A 22,533-nucleotide genomic window follows, 5' to 3' on the forward strand; every position below is an offset into this window, starting at 1 on the left:
GAAAATATTAATGACAATTTTTAATGTTAACATATTATTATGTTAACGGGTTTACGACTTATCAGCACGGCCCATTGTCGCGTCAATAGCTTGTCGTTCCGGTGTTTCAGTGACAAGCGCCACAACTGGCACAAAACAAAATTATGGTTTTGTCAAACACCGAATATTATTGCTATTGTAATTATATAATGAATTTTAATATTAAAGATACCGATGATTGACAAGGAAAAAACAAATAATGTAACAATGGTTTTTTTTTGACAAAATATTTTTTTTATTTCTCATTTTCAAATTTTATATTTTGCATTATTTTTTTTATTCATTATCTACTACATAACAAAAGTAAAAAAAATGACAATTGCTATGAAGTGATATGACTGGCCTGGGGTGGTGAGGTTGTGCCACAATAAAAAGGGGACTTCGTATAAACGAAAAAAAAAAAGTATAATATAATATAATATAATATAATATATACATATACATATTACACATATATGTATATATATATATATATAATACAAACAAAAATATATAATCCTTTAGACGCTTTGCTGAGTAGTACAGTAATACTACTCGATCTTAGCGCAGCATTTTATTATTTTGCTTTTAACACAATTCAAAGGTAAACTTAACTTTAAAAAAAAAAAAAAAAAAAATACTGTTAAGATTACACTTTATGTAGTGCCACTGAGATCAGAAATACATTACAATAACCAAAAAAAATAAAAATAAAAAATAAAAAAATAAAAATAAATCTTATTACAATGGTTTAGTTATTCTTATAGAATTATTAATTATTAATTTTTTGGAGGAAAAACAGGCTGTTATATAAAAAAATTCACATCGCACTCGCGCGCTTAAAGCCTACGAAATTTGAAAGTTTACGTTTAAAGAAAAAAGTCAAAATCCGTTATCACAATACATAGGTATTTTTCACTAGCCTATTTAAATTAAAAAATTATTATAAAAAACAAACTATTAGTTTTAATGCCAATTCTTATAATTTCTTTGACTGTATTTTTAAATAAAATATTCTTTATACATACATAATATGTATGTATATAATTAATCAAAATATGTTGTTTTAATCTTATCTGCGTAAGCAAAATTGAATAAAGACCTACAATATTTATTTTTCAAATTTATTAATAATAATCTCATTCCGTTCGTCGATACATGTATATATTATTGAAATATATACACACACAACATACTAAATTATATCACATTTGTGAGATAATCACACAAAATAATAAAAGCTCTTAGGGATTTTTTTTAAATATTATTTAAAATCGCTAATACCTATACATATATAATAGTATATATAAATGCATAGCATGTTGTATTAATTGTATGTGTGATGTCAGTTAGGAACACTTACTCTAAGGTTAACACATATTTTTTTTATCAATATAGATATTTGAACATGAAAGACATCTGGCAAAACAAATTAAAAAACGCCCGATGATTTGGAGTTTTTTTGCTTTTAGTTATATTATATTTATATATATATATTTTTTTTTTGGTGCGATTTATTTATAGCCTAAATAAGTTAATATTGGTTAAAATTCTAAACTCTACTTTAGTTTATCATTGTCTGGAGGACACACGCGACATCAAACACTCGATAATATAAACATTTTTTTTTTTCGTTTTGATTAATAATTCCTCACTGATAATATTGGAAATAATATTATATTCGCTTTATATATTATATATTTATATATATATGTAATTTATCTCTCTCTACCATTCACTTAAAATACGTACATTAATAAAAAAATTATTTTGCACCTAATACACAACGTTTTTTTTTTGTTTTTTTTTAAACTATACTATATAAAACTCTAATCTATAATAATTTAACCTTAAATGTTTACGCTCTATGAATATATATAATATATATATATATATATATATATATATATATGTATTTATTAAAAATCCTATAAAGAACAACGACTTATATGGGTAAAAAATAAAATTAAAATAAAAAAAAGGAAAGTATTAATAATAATCATATTATAATCTGGCGACATATATAATATTAAATATATATAATATAAATATAATCCAATGTATAAATGTATCGACAAAATAATAACGAGAACAAAAAACTAAACGTAACATATAGAACTGATCACAATTTTTTTTTAACTTACGCACACGATTTATAACGTATGAAACAATATTGTATTATCATGCCGTAAGCTAGTTTTTATTTTAATGTTTATAGTTAAACTTATGTATTATATATATATATATATATATAAATATTCACTTCCACACACTCACGAGACCAATATATTATTACGCGTATATTATAAATTGGGTTTTTTTTTTTCAAATTTTTTGTTACTTGATGATAATCGACGACAAGACCGCTAATGTTTGATACGAGTGTTTTTCGTCTTGTAACGCACAGGCTGTTCCGAGGGGATCAGTCTTTGCTCTCTCTCAATCACGGCGATGGCGGTGCTATTCGTGGTACGAGTACTATCGGTCGTACTAGTTGTGGTTGGATTTATAGTTGTGGTGGTGATGGTGTTTTGATGAGATACTGATAATGAGAAGGAGGTGGAGGATTTGGCGTTCGGCAGCGCCGGACATCCGGCGCTCTTTATTCTAAAAAAGACCTATACAGCTTCCGTTTTTCTATTGTGAATTCGTGATCGATCACTATTGTGCCGCCGCTAGTAAAATTCCTACACCAGAAGAAAAAAAAAACGAATCTCATCAGAAACGAAAAATTTAAGAGCAAAAAAATACTGCGCTGCATCAAACGTTTGATGTGTAGCGGAGCGGGTAATTAATAAATTTTCATGTAAAACACGTTTCGGTTAACTTACCTAATGAATAGTGGAATGAGCGACCACGCATTTCTAGGGTTTTGTTTGAGTGTGAGAAACAACTCAAAAGTGGACACTGTGTTAGTATCGCATTTGATCGTGCCGATTTTCCGGCATTCTTGTTCACCTTCGAAATTCAGGTACAAAGTGCATCCTCTGCGAGGACAGATAAAAAAAATTATTAGTTATTTAAGTACGTTAAATTTAAAAAAAAACGTTTCGAATGGAAAACATATAAATGTCCTAGTGAGTATTGGGAACTGGTAGTCTCAAGTAAGTCGATAAGTGGAGGAAGTGTAAATTAACATGTTTAACGGAAAAAAAACGAAACTCACCTGAGACCACAGGGTTCGCTTTCAGCCATCTTGAGGACGTCATGTGCTATCCGGTGCAGCAAGTCCGGCGGCAACAAGACTTCGCCGCAAGACAGTTGCGCACGCTTAGCGGCCCGAAGCTCTTCTTCAAGCCGCTGATGTAATGCCATAAATGCACTAGTTTCTGATTCGATGTCCTCCAATTTCAAGATTCCTGTGTACATATAAAAAAAACACGAAACTTTAGAAAAATGTCAAAATAAAAAATAAAATTGATTTTTTTTCAAAATAAAAAAATTAAAATTAAAAAAAATAAATAAAAAATAAGAATAAATAATAAAAAATAAAAAATAAATTGTGAAATTTTAATTGAAAGTTTATTAGGGTGAAATAAAAAAAAAATAAGTATAATAAAGGTGAAAAAAAATTGTAAAAATGTTTGTTAGAAAAAAAGCCAAGTACCGAGAGTGGAATGAACCGGGTATGACGGTTGTATGTAATACGGAGGTACGACTTCCATTTTTTTCGTTTTTTTCTCGCGCCTAGCTATGGTAATGATGAACGAAGTAGTGAAAGAAATGTTGACTGATTTTCGTTTAAGGTTTTAAAAGAAAATATATCTTTTAAATATTCTTTTCGAAACAGACAATACTACGACTGACGAATAACAAACATGTACGATCGACTAACACGAATTGCTCGTAAAACGCGACAACGGATGAATGAGAAAAAGTCGCCTGTCACACACTGACGAGATGTGTGTAAACGTTTTGCTCGATTGGATTTCGTACAGCAGCTAAGGAGTGAACCGAATCTGACCGCGACGGCTAATCGACTGACTGACGACGGTAACAACGACGACGACGGTAACAACGACGACGACGACAACGAAACGCTGTGTGCGGCTGTGGTGTGCGGACTGACGACTGTAGTCTGTTGTACGCTGTTACTACACTGACGAGTAGCGGTGGTCGGCGGTCGTCCCAGTCCCATCCGCCGGCCGGCTAACGCGAATCAGCTGTTCGAACAAAGAAACCCCGCGGCCCGCCACCGCCGCGTTGTTCGCACCAGCCGATCGGCAAAAGAGTGGGGGACCCCTCGGTTAATCCCCTTCGCCGCCGCCACCGCCGCCGCCGCGAGCCCGGCCACCGAAAAACCTACTCTGTGCGTGTTGGGGCCCGAGGGCCCTAAATAATACACACGCACACATGCAGCCACGCGCGCGTACACATATACACACGTACACCGCGCTCTCCGCCCGCCGACGATTACGCTTGTTCGGTCCCCCGCGCCGCTCAGCCCACCACCGCACCACATCTATATCTATTTGGTCCTTCGTTCTTTGTCCACGGCGCTTTCCCTCTCTCTCACTCTCTCTTTGTGTACGTTTCTATGTATCTGTGTGTGTGTGTGTGTGTGCGTGTCTCTAGCCAACAACTGTAAGTGTGTGTGCGTGCGTGCGTGTGTGTCTTTCTCTCGTTGTCGTAGTTATCCGATTCCGTTTCAAAAACTCGACCGATAGAGATAGGACAACCGTCGCCGAGCCGGCCTTTGTTCCGCACAAACGTCATCCGTTTTGCTTTGGTGGGGGGGGGGTGGGGGAAAGCGGAGATTCTACGGAAATCATCGTCGGTTTTGACTTTATAGAGTGGCATTATGCGTTACAACAGTTGTTAAATTAATTTCAGAATATCCTTCCGCGAAGACGATAAAGAAATTTAGCAATTTAGCTTTCGACTGACGTGACGAAAATGACCGGAAATTTTCCGTGTGACGGTCACAGTCGGCCTTGAACACTGCTCTGCATGATTGTATTATCGAAGTAAAACAGATTTTTAAATAAATCTCGTATACGGACAACATTAAATACACGTACGCAATATTATGCGTTGTATTACAAGTCCTATTTGCCCCAACTGTAACTCTCCGCTACACACGGCAGCTGCCTAAAATGTGTACGTAACCGCGGTAGCCGTTCGATTTTGGTGAATGTAAATCTAGGTACGTGTTAATCACTTGAAATAATTAATAACGGACAACGCCGAAAAAGCTCACGTTGGTACTCGTAGGTAGAGGGGCGGAACGAGTGTATACGTGACTGATTACACGTCGAAAGGTCGTCGGGTATTTAAAAGTCTTGAACGGGAGCCGTACCGAGTGAATTGCACGACAAAGCGTACCTAAAATACTATTATTATGATTTAACGTACACAGGATGAACGTTCAATAAATATTATAAAAAAGGTAATATACTCGGATAAAAGATCGTTGTATTATATACGTTGTATTTTTGTTTTTTTTTTTTTTTTTTTTTTTTGTGGGGGGAGGGGAAGAGGAGAGCGGTTATGATTTAACGAACGGCTGTACCGTTTGGTAAACAGGAATATTGAATGGTTTATTATATTATACACCGTGCCCGGTAAAAATTAAAATTTCTGAAGCGTTTGTAATAAACGTGCACAACGATAAAATCGAACCGACCCGTGGCAGTTGGTGGCAAACCACGGTATAAAAATATTATTAAATTGCTAGGACTGATGGACCGAACAAAGGTTTCTGGAAATTAACAAAACGAAATAGATTCGGCGCAGACCAGGGAAGATTATGTGCTGTGCCAGCTGTGGTAGTAAAAAAAGGAACATTTTAAACTCGGAACAGTGTGAATTTGGATCAGGGCTAACAACCAAACAAACGATGATGCTTAATAGCATTGTATTTAATGAATGCGATCCATAAGTATTCGAAGGCACTTTTAACGATGATCTGCATAACCACAACAAAAATGCATGACTAACGGGCAACGGCTTAAAGGACTCTCCATAATACTCCATTAATGACAATAAAACGATGGTTCCCTATTACTGGAACTGAATTATATCCGACCTAATTATTATATTTTATATTTAATTTTACATTTTACATTTTATATTTCTTATTCTTACATTGTTAGTTTTTACTTTTCAGCCAATTATATGTTTGATAAATGCTACAAATATACAGTATACACATTTATAATTTCATGTCGTCGTACATCCGAATATACAGTATTATACACTGTTACAAATTTACTTGAATATTTCATCAGTCGAAATCTGGTATACAGCTGCTGCGCACACCACATTGTACAATAATAATAATAATAATTTATAATAATATTTATTTCGTTTTGTGCAGCGCGTATTCCTATAACATTTTGTTCGGTATACTTATCATTACACGTCCGGCGGAATTGCAGGCGGTTAAAGGGGAAATTACTAACCCACCCCTCAGCCGACTGTGTACCAACATATTACCTCATACCTTTTACCGCATCGGAGTTTAATGAAGACAGGACGCGGTTATCGGCCGTTTTGCCATGCCTTTTATCATCACCGCCCACCCCACCAAAAAAAAAAAAGGGAACGACACCCGCCGACACGCCGGGGGGTATGAGAATCTAACGGTGTAATATATCATGTGTTAGGATATTATCATCGTGACGCTCTTACGCGCGATCCCCTACCGACCAACCATTTGATTTGCTGTGGAAAATTATCATATTATTATGTTTAACCGCTTCAATCTGCAAACGGTATGAAAATACTAAAGATAACGTTGCACCCGTTGATCGTTGTAACGTTGTGTTCGTCTCAACTAACGCTAACATAGAAAACTACTCGTAAACGAATAATTGGTTTTACTCTGTTATTTTCAACATCTTTATATAGTGAATAGAGCCAAATTCAATTTAAATTTTTATCAAATTTAAAATTAAGGATATTAGCCAAGGCCTCGGTGGACTTTGTTTGAAAATTTACTATTCTGATAATAATAGTATTATATAATATAAAAAAAGACAATAGAAGGAAATGACCGGATTCTTTCAACGCGTATTTTTGGACGCTGTCGTCAAAGACAACACATGGCGAGTATATATATAACCATCCTCGCGCATAAAGTACCAGAACGGTTTACGGTGTATAAGATGAAATCAATATTTATCTGCATTGTGAACACGTACTAATAGCACACTAACTGCGAGGATCCATCTGTCGCCAACTCTATAATATCATAAGGTTGGTAGTAGGCTAGTAGGCACATAATACATAATAATAATAAATAGGTGTTATAACAATACCCGCATAACGAATAATCATTACGATTGTTCGACAACGGTTGTTATCAGTTCTAGACTTCAGATAACCGTATTTACTTTCACTGCGATTGCGAAAACCTCGTTTCATTAGAGGTAGGTACCTAAATAGTAAATACAAAAATCTACAATCCAAATACGTTTTCGTCCATTTTTCTCGTTAATTAAACACGGGTTATGAAAATATAATTTTTCTATTCGTTAATGTTTAAAAACAAATTTTGTTATTCGATTTTGTACAATTTAAAACCATTCTGTAGGTAGGAGGTAGGTTTATACAATTGTAATATACTGACGTCCAACACAATACACATTACATCCAACACATTACAGCGAAGGCGCTGTTTATAAGGACATGTCGTTGGCGATAAATACGAAAATAATTACCAGTCAGCAGTATTGCTGTTTTAAAATAAAATATCTCAGTTCTCAGGTGAATATCCGATTTTTTCGAATCCCAAAATTGATTACTTATTAACTTTTTAAAATACGCGTCATATATACTTCTAGTCGATCGCGTATCTATAGAGTACCTATTGTTTCATTGTTTGTAGTATTTATAGTACCTACTGGCTCAGAGAGTATAATAGAATATACAATATTTAGAGTAATTTCTTAATAAACAGATACAGTGCTTTGATTATTAAAATAAAAATAATATAAATGAATTTCAGTTGGTTCGACAACTACTGACATATACATGGATATATTACTGAAATGTGCAGAAAGCAATTTTGTTGTTCGAAGGTTTTTATTGCTATACGATCGATACGAAGAAACAATTTTATCGCGTAGTTGCCCCAAAGTGGCCAAGTGCGTCTCTATGTATAATAAATGTTTATAAATATATATATATATTATATAAGTGTATATTATGTTTATGTCATGTAAAGGAAAAAAAGGTGTTTAGGTGTGTACGAAATATTATGTGCACACAGTAGTCAGTGGCATTATTTACATTACAATGTCGGAAAAGAAGATAAATGACATCGACCTTACAAAATAATAAATAAATTATTCGATGAGAGGAACAATAACATAATAAGGAAACTTTTATTTGAAATTAAGAGCAAATAAATAATTAATATTTTCTCTGAAAATATTTACTATAATTGATTAACATGATTAACATTGCAAATGTACACAACACATATTATGACGGGTTGGTTGATCACAAATTTAAATAATTAGAATGGCAAACATTTTAAATCCAATTCATCCATATTAAAGTACGGAATTTAAAGATCAATATTGAGTAGAAAACTATGATCTAAAAGCACCGCTAGTTCACCGTCTACTAAAAGGTGTAATTATCGTTGATATGTATTCTATGTTTAGGATTTAATAAATAGTTTTTGTAGATAAAAAGAATCATATTGTCCATATTGTGTTAAAAATAATAATCTTTGTACCTATACATTTTCATGTACTATTTGAGTTTACTAATCGTATAAAACCGTGTATAGTTTGATTTTTTCCTTATCTGTTTTATTTCTGACCCAACAAATTTATTCCATTTTGTCCTAGAGTTTTTGTTATTTCTTATCATATTTAACTAGCAATTAATATAACTTTAAACCACGCAAATATTTATTCTGTAGAAAATATGTGAATATAAAAAAATATATATATCAGAAAATATTCTTAACAGATGTACACATGTAGTATAATGTTATCTTCATCTCATTAGTCAATAATATAGCTTTGCATCACTCGAACGGTTTATATTATATATAGTATAAGGTATACTATATACTATTGTCTTATCTGGTGACTGGTATAATATTATAAATTATATTTATATTGTACTGCACACGCGCTTATGGACGAAACGTATTTTATAAAATAAAATCTCTATGATTATAAACACTATCGTGTTACCGACAAGTTTTAATGTCTAATACATGGAAATCAATCCGAAAAATATTGTAATTTATGGATTTGTTTTTAGATTGTTCAGAAAATGAATAATTTTTTTTTACAACAATATTGTAATAGGAAAATTCTTCAAATCAATATTGAGTAGTGTCAGAAGTATCGACATTCACAAATAACATTAACTGTATCATTCTGTTAAAAACATAACTTGGATAGTAAAGGGTTTCAGTTATTGAACCAACTTTATTGAGTTATAGCAGCGATTTCATAAGCAAATCTATCGATGAATAACGTTTTTTCTTACATTCAAAACTCGGTGTCTCGGTACATTACTAACAGTGATCGAATAATAAGAAAACAAGTTTGTACGCCTTGTATTTCGTACACGTTAGGCAACGCAACGTGCATCGGCAGCACAAATGTTATCCGACCAGTTGGCGATAGAAAATATGTTCATAATAATATTCAAATATTCTTAGTGTAAACTTCAACCTCACGTTTTCAAGGAGTTTGGTATAGGCAACTACACTTCGATTTTTTTATGTTATATATTCAAAATCTACCGTAATTACGTTCTTTGTTACCTACCAGAAAAAATTAACATTTTCATTGAAATTTTGTTATATGTCAGTATATAAAACGTTTTTTGTTGTTTACGACCTCCATCCATCACAATCACATATCTTAATATTGTTGATATAGCAATACCACACTTCAAATTTCTCATTTTATAGATAAATCTAATAAACTTCTAAAATCACGCATAAATAATATAAACATAAATCCATCGTTAAAGTCACGAAATAATTTGTTATTTAATTCAATAAATTATATATTACAGTAGTACTTAAGGTGTCAGTTTTTAAAGTATTGTCAACTTAAACTATATTTTTAGCTTTATTAAAAATTAAAATACTCTCTACGTTATACAAGGCACTATGTCACAGAATGTTAAACACGCCTTCATTATATTTTGTTTGTACTATAAAACTATAAACTATAACTATTTTGAACATTGACAACCAAAAAATTAATTATGCAGAAAACAGCGGTTTTTGTTATGCTATAATTTTCTTAAATTTTAAAGTCAGTGTGATAGTGTGTCACTGTGATAGATACATAGGTAATAATAAGTGATAACATATTATATCGACGTTCGTTTCGTGAGACGTTGTACACCCCGTATTAGTTAGTCGATCGATTCGAGACAGAATTCGTAAAAATATCAAGTGGTAAGGTCCTATATAATCTGTCATCAAAGTAGTATTATAATGTATGTAATTTGAATTGTAAATTATTAACATAGGTCAGTGAAGCTAGATATTATGCTGAGGCGACATAAATATTTCCTATATAACGCCGCCAGACACAGGCGCGGGCGAGTCCCGTTGAATGATTCGGCGAGAACGTAGGTACGCGACGATTGTACGTGTGAAACCGCGATCGTAGTACGGGCTAGGCAATCTGGATTCGCTAAGTGTTTTATTTATGTTTCCGAGTTGAATATTATTATTTTAAGTCTTCTTCGTTCATACCTTTATATTGGAACAGTGCTCATACACTCAGACCTATAGTCAATGAAGTTTATTTTAAACCTAATAGCATTACGGTTGTGAACGTACAAAGGTGAGGCGCATAGTTGGTTCACCGCGTGTTAGCTAAAACGGGTGATATCACAAATCTATCGAACCGACACATGACATCAGAATATTGTCAACGGACTTTGATTTAATATAACATTGCAGACTGCTAACACCCACATAATGATATTAGTAATCATTAAACGAGACGCGGATAGGCACGACCGTTTTGCACGTTATAATTTGTGTAGGTATACTCGAAAAATACAAAGAAGGATTAGGGTGAATAATAGTACTTCCGGTTACCTATTAAGTATGTTGCACAACGACAACGTACTTGTGTGCACATTATTGTCATCGCACGAAAATTCGCCGTTGCAACCGCGAGTTCTGCACAATGACGCCAAAACATAATATTATTATGTACAGCGACGGTGTGTATTGCGTGAATTGTAAAAAATAATAATAATAATAACAACAACAACAACAATGAGGGGTGGCATCGTCCAATGATCGATAGATCCCGCGCGTATGCCTTGCAGAGGATATCTATATGTACCGTGTAAAATAATGGAATATATATATATATATATATATATAGCAACGCAGCGAGGGACATTGTGTTAAGTGTACCTATATATATATATATATATATATTCACAAAGAGTACGAGCTGAATAGTCCTCTTTGTCAACCCCTCTTCACCCCACACCACCGTCGTAGTAACGGCCCCCTCGCGCTGAGAGGACATTTGTAAAATAATAAAGGAAAAAATACCCAAAAGGGTTGATGCGTTTTTCCTGACCATTGCGCGCGAGGATGTCCCCGGTCGATTGGCGTCGGCGTGTGGCCTTCTCACAGGGATTTCTGAGCGCGGATTAGAGGCCCTCCCTCCCATAATAGGTATTATATACAATAATGATATGTATGAGAATATAAAAAAATTACCCATCGTACGCCGTGTGTGCGCACAATAATAATGACAATATAATATATTAATATCATGGTATATAAGTATATTAATACGGTACGGTACATGGTCGTGTATAGTATAAAAAGACGTAAATCTGGTTTCGATCACACAATGAGAAGAATATTATTATATTATACGAGCTTCAACGACGACGACGTAAGAGAAATATTACCTACCATAATGATATGACCGACTATTATTACTACAATGATGTTCGGGTGATAGTGGTTTGTGGTTGTTAAGGGGGGTGGGAGGAGGCGAGGGTTCAGCTAAGATTGTTCTCGGCTGGTTTCATGGGTGAAAAAACCTCACGACAATGGTCGTGGGTGTTAACCGGTCGTATAATAATCGTTCGCTTGCTACACAGAAGCTATAAGCAACGTCGTAGTTTTTCGTTTTCCATTATTTTTTACATGGTAATAATAATAATGTATTGCGTAATATAATATTTAAACATGTTAGATATCTATACGACATGATAGGTATTAAAAAAAAATATTTATGCTCGAAATCCATAATTATTTTGTATGTTAAGTTATCAACTTATTTTTAATATTTTTTTAATGCTCAAAATAACAAAATACTGTGGTTCTAATATTTATCAAAACTTAGTAGATATTTTAAATTTGCTTAAATTATAATATAGAGCTATTTCATGTAAATATTGTTAAATTGTAATCATTAATATTCATCAATCATCTATTTGAATAAATATTACACCGATTAAACGTTTTAGTATACCTACACGAGGAGTGAAAGGGTGAGACAGCGACCCCGTAAATGAACTGTAAACTTTTACACTTTTACCTATGATTAAAAATAATTGTATTTATAATCAATGTTCAATGATAATACCTACAATTACACAACTTTATGCACATGCGATTTAAATTTATCATCATATGTTTATATGAGTTTGGATGTTAACCTACTGAGTTGTGACCGTGTGAGTTAGCGTATAGGAACTTAGGTTAGGATTTAATCTACGTATAATGATATTATTACGATACGTAGGTACCACATAGAAGTTTAGCACGTTGCTAACGTAATTCATGCAATTACGTTTGATTCAGTATAATACAATAGCATAACCTTATAATTGAATCATTAAAATTTAACTTTTATAATCTATGCACTGCAGCGGTATAATTTGTTTATGTGTAAGGGGGGCAGGGGTAATATTTTTGCACACTTAACCAATTACTCCTCTCTCGAAAAAAAAAATGTTGTTTGTATCATAAGCATTTCTCAATACAATCATAAATATTATAATTTAAGTATGCATAGATAAGTTACACATTAACTAATATTCACATACAATTGATAGAGTTATTATACGTTATACGATGTTAATGATATGCGTCGTCCCTCTATGATAAAATAATATTTGACCGGTCAGTTGTTTGTGTTTGTACCACAATACAATACAATAAAAATATATATACAAATGTGTAGTACTGTTTAATACAGAGTAATAATATAACCTTATAGTTATGTACAGTACTACAGTTAGTGTGGGAGATTTAGGTTTTTAAAAAATTATTTTTATAAAATAAACCTTAATAGTGTTTAATAAGTAAATAAATGTGGGGTGGTGCTGGTATCTAGAAAAAAGTAATGTAGGGGTGAGGTAGATACGATACTCAAATTACTCCCCTAATTACGACACTGGTACACTGCGACGCGCATTTGACATTCATCTTATATTCAACGGTCATACTTTGAAATAAGCCCGGTAAGTGACTTATTTTTTATAATATATTATTCATTGTAATTCGAACCAGAACAGCACGTCTCACAAGTCACAATAATATTATTCACAACAAACTTCACTCAGGCAATATAAAATAATTTCGCTTCGAATAAAAACTAATATTGTTTGCACTGTTTGCAGGCCAAAGATAAATTGTGATAGCGGTTAAAAAAGTATGTTTCCCAAGTCTAAGTGACTACTGAGAATTACAGAATATAATATGATGATAGTATAAGATATATTTATATCTATACATAGGCATAGTAAATAATTGCAGTAATCACTATGACTACGCAAAGTCGAGTGTCGAGATCTCTGTGAATTCTCGCTGTTGCGTATATTTTGTTGTATATAAACGAATACAAGTTGACATATTTTTCATCCGTTTTCTCTAGTCTATATTATAAAACATACGTCTCCAACTCACTCCAAAGTCATCATATTAATATGTTAGTTCACATTTTTTAAATGGCCATATAAATAACACGATTTTTCATTAAAAAATATTCGATCTTTTGAAATTCGAACGATGTTTATTTTTTTTCAATTTGCAAACCATCAACAATATGGGGGTGGGTGGTGTTACCGTCGGCATTTTCTCGAAGTTTTTTCTTTCTTCGATATACCATAATAGTGTAATACATTATTTAAACCTCAGTGAAACCTGATCTATTATTTTTGGTTTTGCTGTATATACATAGGTATATGCGGGACTATCGTCATATGTTATAGGTAACAAAAGGTTTTCGATCCTTTTGTTAGTACCATTATGTTTTATTTCTGGTGTAGATGGATAGATATAGATAGCCAGATATATAGATGGGTACGCTAAATTAACTCTAATAGAAAATCGATGTTTATTATTATTATTATTATTTTTTTTTATTATTATTTAACCTTTACACAACTACCGTTTGCCGATCAACCGACGTTACGTAGGTACTTTTGAACGGACAGCGAAACAAATTAATTGTTTTCGATGCATGCAATTCCTTATATAGGTTTATTTACGAAATAAAAAAAACAAGAGTTTCACAGCATCGCTCCATTGGGCTTTGGAAAATGTTCAACACTCATCTGCACATACCGACGTTCCGACGATTCTCTTATTTCGTCAAAACATTGGATGACAGATTTTACAGAAAAAAACCACTCGACTGTGTTTACATAATAAGTACCTACTAAATTATGAAAGCGTGTATATATTAATTAATTGTATAATATGGCATAGTAATACGGGAGCAACTTATCATAGACACGTGTTTTATCGTACATACATCTATAGCTACAATTTTATTGTTACCTTTTTTTTGAACTATCGACCATATAGTATTTTATACGATTTAAGCATTTTTCTATGCCGAATTGTCTTTGGAACGAAATATTTTAGTTATTTATTATATATTACAAATTATAATATCGAAAATGGTTGGTTTTAGTTTCTGAGCAGAGCGTTTAATTTATTCGTTTTATAATGTATATTATTCAAAATTTCGAAAATGTGCAAATTATTTTGTTTTAATTTAAACATTTATAAAATTATCAATTCTAATAGATTAAATTTAAAAATGTAATACAAGGTTCTTCATATATTGTTGATCCTACAGCTATGCACCTGTGCAAAAATATTGAAAATAGTATTACACAGTAGCAGACCAAATTCTCAGATTTTTTAATTCTTGGTTTTGATTTAAATTGTTTACTTGTTTAAGTTTTTAAAATCTAAAAACAAAGTTTTTATACCCATCAATAGCTTACAATTAATTAATTCGTTAGGATTTGTCTCACTATTGAAATTTGGAAGTATTTGGATATCGAAATAATATCTTAGTTATTAGAGAGAATTACTGGAAATTATTGCCATATAATGAAATGAATATTTAATAATAAATGAATGTGTAATAGTACCTAATAACTATAATATTAAGTTAGTAATATATAATAATATACCTAATAAAATAAAATTACAATTTTTGTTATCTTTCGGTGCAATATACTATACAACACATTTAAAAATAGATGTTTTGCCTTTTTTTCATCAGTATCAGTATTGTTATTGTCGTTATTGACTTGTATAGTATTTACATATTACATTATTTCACGTAATCCTTATAATCAGCGTATCACCCATTAGCATTAAAAACCTTTTATATTATTCAAAAGTACAACAGAAATAGAATTGTGATATGCATAACATTAAAGACCTATATGTGTATGACATGTATGCTTACAAAATGTTGTTTTATTTTTACAGATAAAAGGTTTTGAATTACCTACTGAAATGAAAAACGATTGATAATTTATTGTTTCCAATTTATAATATTATTATTTTAAATCATAGATTGACACGTACACTTATGATTAGAAGTTACACAGTAAAAAAATATTAATTATGTATTGTATTGAATAAGATATTATTTAAAATAACTTATTTTTAGTTATTTTAGTATATATATTTGTTTTAATTATTGTTATTCTGTTATAATTAATGTTCTTTATTATAGGCAAATGAAATTCTAAGTCATACTTCTCAGTTCTCGGACAAGTGAAATTGTTTTTGTTTTTAAAATACAAGTTGTATGGCAATGTGTGATAAAATCGAATTGCATTTTTTTCATTAAATATTATAATAAGCAAAAACCGAGCGTATAATGAAGTGTATACATTGCCCGTGGTCATTAGGTTTTCAATGCAACTGCAATATATTGCAAGGACAGATCACAATATATAGAAAAATAAGTTACAACTATATAAAAAAATTGAATCATTACGGTTTGTTAACAGCATATTATATCGTTCAAACGATATGATCGCACCGTAGGTAATTGCAAATAACGATTTCTTCAACTACCTACAACACAAGTCACAAATGGCAAAATGGTTAATCGAGAAATGTACGAGAATTAAACCGTCACGAACATCAAAATGTAAAAATAGGTATGGCTTTTTTCTTTCTTTCATCATTGAATGATCAATTTTTTATGTCCCGTCATTAACGCGGTTCAGGTCAAGGATGCGTTTAAATCGCAGAATAATTGTCGTATAAAAGTCGTCATGTGCACAAGTTGGTTAGGGCTACGGACTCACTCGTTTCACAAAATCTTATAGATAAAAATTAAAAACTAAAATATGATGAATAAAATATATTGGCTATTTTTCAGTAATTAATACAAATTTAAAATGTCCGAATTTTCAATTTTTATTTTTTATTTATGTCGATACATCTTTTTAAAGTCATAAATTAAATTAAAAATCCTCAGGTATATCGGAGCCGTCTCCGGTTCTCCATTCTGAATTGAGGATATTTGTTATTACGCTACAATATATTATCACAGAATTCAAATTTAACATATTATACCCACTTTAGTACTTTACCGCAGTAATCTTTACCTATGACCAGTTATATACGAAAACTACGCTTGAAGGCATATAGCAGAGCGATTTTTCCAGATGTATATATTATACATTTATTATGTTTTGTGGGAAACTTATATAATTCGTCACCACTGTGGGCCACGTCATACGAAACGGTTAGGACAAACGTAAAAAAAAAGGAATAGTGTAATGCGGTGAACGACCGAAAATTAAAAAACTGTTTCGCGTGCAGGTTGCGTGGTTTTAAGAAGGCGCCATAGGTGGAGGCAAAAGATAGGAGGAAACGCGGTGACGATAATAACACAATATTGCAATATTAAAAAAAGTGTGTCGCACATTAAATATTAATAAACGTGGTCGTGAGGTTACGTTTTAGATTTTCCTGCATATAATCATAGTGAAATATTAGCGAGCGTCACACTATCGGTGCGCGCTCGCAGGGCGAAAGCGACACACGCGCGCTCGGCCGCGAACAAAGGGACGCGTTTCATCGACCCGGCAAATCAATAGTCAACCTTGACAAAGGCGACGGTGGAACGCCACACGCACAGGCAAAGGCCACACAGCCAGTCAGCGACCAGCTGGTGTACGTGGACGGGGGGAGCGGCGGCGGTGGACGCCGGAAAATCGTTACCGGTCGCCGCGGCCATGCGCACTGCCAGTTTCTTTGTCCCGGTGCACTTCATTCATCCGTCCACCGCCGCCGCCGCCGTCGCCACCACCTCTGATCTGCGCAGCTGTGCGGGGCAAGGGGTGACTTTGAGTACACGACTGTTGTAGGGGGTGCGTGCCCTTGTTGTACGTGGTATATATAGGGGGAATATGACGCCGCTGATTTTTAACGCTCGACGTCTCTATATAATATATATGCCTATAATCGGTGGCGGGCGGTGGTGAAGAAGAGCGTATCAGCAGTAGAGGGGTAGGGGGAGGCCGCCCCTTTCACTCTCACTCCTCTCCTCATTCCGTCACAGCAGTCGTAGTTTTCCCTTTTATTATTTTTTAGACTTGCGCCCGCGCCCTTCCGTTTGGGGGGTGAAATCCAACGCGTGCACCATATACATATATAATATATATATATATATACGTCATACATGAGTGCGTTTATATATGTATATAAATGTACATGATGTATATGTATATAGGATTTGGTTAAATACTGTAATATATTAATACCCTATATACGATGGTTGGCGCGGGGCCTCTTATATGGCGTCGGTGTCCGTAGAAGGGGGAAATACTAACCTCAACAAAGAAAAAATTCGTATGCAATTTTTCCACGTAAGTACGGACATGCCTTATACCAATATATACATTATACATGTATAATATAATATTATGTACCTACCTAACGGACTTGTTCACCTGTACGAGTATATAATAGTTTTGTTCGATCAGTTCTCTTTTTTCTATCCCGTCGAGTGCTCGCCACTGCCGAGATTTTCTCGATAAAAAGCACTAAACGCCAACGTCGCAAAAACAAATGGCGTTTTATTTTTCCCCTAACCTAACCTACTCTGACGATGTCAACTAGACCTGGTCATGTAAGTAAAAAGGTCAAATCGGCCTCGATTTTTCAAAAAACTATCCTATATAATAAATATATATGTATGACAAATTTAAAAGTTAACTCGGCACCAATTGTTCGAGTAATATAAGAATTTTATATATTATTATGTAGGAATCTGATATTATATGTATATTGATAATATTTTTAATTTTCTTTATATTTTTGTGTTATGGTTTTTATATATATATATTTTAAATTTTGATATAAATATAACTGCACGACGTGTCGTCGTCATGAATTTATACGCACGTGTCAGTAATTGTTAATTAACATAATTGTATTTTAGTCGTTGACAATTCTAATCGATCCTCATTCCTCACATACCAACCCTCGTGTTTTTATGGATGCGAAGTTAAAACGCGTATAATATTATGTATCTTTATTTTTTAAAATTTTTTCAGAAACGCCGAAAGCGCCGTATCGCTAACACAAAAACGACTGCAAACACTTGATGAGGGACCGAACTTTTACAACGCTAAAATAATTTACTTCGTGCGATATTTAAATCACGGATTCATACAAGCAGTACATGACAGACATTTTAGTTATAGGTATGCACATATACGTTACACTCATCTTTTGGAAAATCCGACTAAATGGTTATAATAATTTCCTTTCCACCCACTTCCGAGCAATAGACATAAGCGTTGAGTTACGCCACGAGCAATCCTGCAGGATGCGACGAATCAGTACGCTAATGTATAGATAACAATGTAATAATCAATAGGTTTGCTATTTACTTGCATGCGTACAGTTATACTCCATCGCATCGTCGTCGTCGGGATTGTTCTACATTGAGTTTTGTTTTTTTAAATGTTCAGTCAGTCCGTATGTACCGTTCGGTATATAGCGACGAATCCCCATTATCCGTAATTAATGCGTTTCGGTTTCGATCGAGACTGGATTTTGTTATTCGTAGGTGCTAGTTAGGGGGTTACTTCGAGAGGCGGAATACGCATAATATTACATAGTATTATAATAATATCATACGAGACGGTATAATATTATTATAATCATATAATAGATTAAAAAAAAAAAAAGATCATGAAGAAATAACCCAGGTGTTTTCATTTCATCATTCCGTACGACCGTATGCATTTCATGTTGTTATTGAATTCCCGACAGCGTATACGAAAATTAAAACAAAAATTAATTTCACGAATTATCACAACACACAATAGTATACTGTGTAGAGCAATAATAATAATGAATAATCAATTTGTGCTCTGTTCCTTCGCGACATTAGTTTTCGGTAAACAAAATAATATAATTTTAGTTCATAATATCAAATTATTATTTTTGCAATTTATGGTGATGTCATAATATGTATTATATTCTTTAAATTAATGTAACGTATACATTACACAATACATATCATACACAATTGTGGTGTAATTTAAGACGAATTGAAATGTTTCCAGCGTGAACTATAAATTTACATTTTGATTAAATTATGATTTTAATATTAAAGAATAATAATTATACGTTTGATTTATATAATTTATATATATTATCTACATAATATATTATATAAATTTCCATTAATTGTTATAATTTGGTTTTTCTGTGGCATGTAAAAAATTATATAAACATTGGCAAGTGGGGGTCTTATAATACATTAAATTAGACAAAAATATTATAATTGCCTAACCTTTAGAAAACCTAACCTTTACTTGGCAATCATAGTTTATTTTACCTCAATGTTTGTATTGAGATTTATGTTCGTTGAGTTTATAATTTCCAAATTGGTGTGCAAATAAAACATATTACCATCGTTTAAATTATAATATATTGTTTAGAGGTTTCACATTTATTTTATGGTGGCAACCAATGGTTAATTTTTTATAAAATCGTCGATAATTTTACTTTCATGATTAGAATAATATTTTTTTAACAGATTAGGAAGGTGTGATATTTTTCGTCTGTTAAGTATTTTTAATACTATAGTTTTACTTTTCACTAATTTAATTTACTTTTTTTTTATTATTAATAATGAGAATTTGATTTTGATATTATATTTGGATTTTGGCTCTGACAGAAAATTTTGAAAATTTTGAAGTATACATTAAAGCTCAGTAAATCGTTTAATTTTTTCATGCTGGTCGCTCGATTTATAGTTTCTAATTATAGGTATAAACTACCGAGAACATTAAAGTTGATTATTTCACGAGATTTAACCTTGAACGTAGTAAATTACTAAATTAGTTATAGAAATGATACTCGTACAGCCGTACATGATTTGATTGAAAAGCGTGTACGTAGCATTTATATAGACAACTTGGCGGATAACGTATTATGGCACTGTGGATATTTTGTACATAACAAAAGTGTATCAATTATTATCGATTTATCGTAAGTGATTTATCGATTCCTACCATAGAAAACATTGTGATCCGTATTCAATTAGTAGAGTCTTATATTTTAATTTCCCACCGCAGTAAAATGAAATCGATAATCGAATAATTATACGATACATTAATATACGTATCCATATAACATTATGTGTACAGTCGGTAATAGTAACATTATTATGTCTCTGTCGTAGTTTCGTATAATTTGCATACATACACCGTACACGACTAGTGGATGTAAATATAATTCAATTTCACTGACTGTATAATAGACTATTATAAAATCGATGATGATGGTACATTGGTAGTTGCCAGTCGGTGCCCAATATTCGCTTTCCGTATGGTCAGTATACTCAGAGTATGAGTGTTTGTATGTTTATCTACGATATTCGTGAAGTAAAATTGTCGGTTTTAATGGCAATTAAATGTATCGTTAATTGTGGGTTTCGATGACTGTGTATTACGATGTTTATTTTTATCGATAATGGTTTATCAAAAACATAGACCGTGTAACTATTCACTTGATTCGGTATTCTCATAAATATTCAAATAGATATTATTCAAAATGTATAGACAACCACAGTAAAAAGTTACAGTTTGAGTAACTTAATGTTGATACCGCATTACATACTACACTATTACGATCAATAATTTTAATTTAGATATCCAATACTATAATTATTACTTAAAAAATTAAAACAGTCAAATAAAATATATTTAGGTATCTACTATTATTAGTTACTTATTGCAGTTGCTAAAATAAAGTCCCATTGTACTATATCCGAGAAGTGAAGTATAAAATATTTTTAATGGTATCTTATATTAGTTGCAATTTGTATTATTATCACATTTTCATCTAAACATAAATTATTTTAAATTATAAGTATAAGATTGCGCTACTTGCGAAGTAATGAGTTTTGATTTCCAATTCTGATTGTCCAACACACCTATTCTATTTAGGATGTTAAAACGGTTTTTAAAAACAGCGGTGGAGGAAATCGAAATAATATACAAATTTATTGTTACATCGCAAAACGTTTTCAATCTGAGAAAATTGAAAAATGTACCTATCGTATCGACTATCGATGATTTATCTTTTCATTTAATCAAGTATAAAGTATTAACAGTAGTATCAAAATTCATATTATTTCGACATGCAGATATGCAGTTGTACAAAAAATGTATTGTATGTATACTAGCTGTATACAGTTAACTTCTTTCAGTTATATTAAATGGATGTTTTTTTTTACGACATTTACATTTTACTCATGGGGTTTATTTCCAACGTTTTAAGGTGCCAAACAACAACAATTTTATTTCACATTTTATGTATACGTATTATACTATTATGCTTTACGGTTCTGTACAATTATTTTTTATTAAACATTATTTATAAATAACACAAAATAAAAACTAACAACTTTTAGTGTTTTTGTCTGTTTTTGAACACTAAAAACAAAAATGATCTTATACACTAAAATTACTTTCGTTTTATCGCTCTATGAAAACAATGTATTAGAACAAAGCCCGGTCGATAATATACGGCTGAGAAGAAAACCGCTATGTAAGAATATTAATGTCGTAATTTTTAATAATATCCATCACCGATTTCATTATAATATTTTATCTATTACATGGTTAAAATATTTATACAATATATTATTATTATTATATTTTATTCGTATGTCTACAACCTATAAACGTTATCTTCACTGTGTCGATCGGTTAAAAAGGTATTAATTACATTGGCTACCGTAT

At 32.1% G+C, this 22,533-nt stretch overlaps 1 protein-coding gene across 2 annotated transcripts in view; it reads right to left on the reverse strand.

Moving 5' to 3' along the window:
• Positions 1-250: 250 nt before the first annotated feature.
• The window catches only part of LOC107173210 (protein charybde-like), a 42,328-nt gene continuing 20,045 nt past the window's right edge, over positions 251-22,533 (reverse strand). The window contains exons 1-4 of one of the 2 annotated variants that reach the window (XM_015523644.2): positions 3,626-4,118; positions 3,185-3,377; positions 2,850-3,005; positions 251-2,705 (exon numbers count right to left, since the gene is read on the reverse strand). In XM_015523644.2, the coding sequence (XP_015379130.1) occupies positions 2,621-2,705; positions 2,850-3,005; positions 3,185-3,377; positions 3,626-3,683 (492 nt within the window). In that variant the 5' untranslated portion in view covers positions 3,684-4,118 and the 3' untranslated portion in view covers positions 251-2,620. Of the gene's footprint in view, positions 2,706-2,849; positions 3,006-3,184; positions 3,378-3,625; positions 4,119-22,533 lie in introns of those variants that run through there. The other variant, XM_089224805.1, reaches the window with a different exon arrangement.

Source organism: Diuraphis noxia, unplaced genomic scaffold (genome assembly GCF_037042655.1).
Source record: "Diuraphis noxia isolate RWA-SAM2 unplaced genomic scaffold, SU_Dnox_SAM2 contig0003, whole genome shotgun sequence".
NCBI classification, from domain to species: Eukaryota; Metazoa; Arthropoda; class Insecta; order Hemiptera; family Aphididae; genus Diuraphis; species Diuraphis noxia.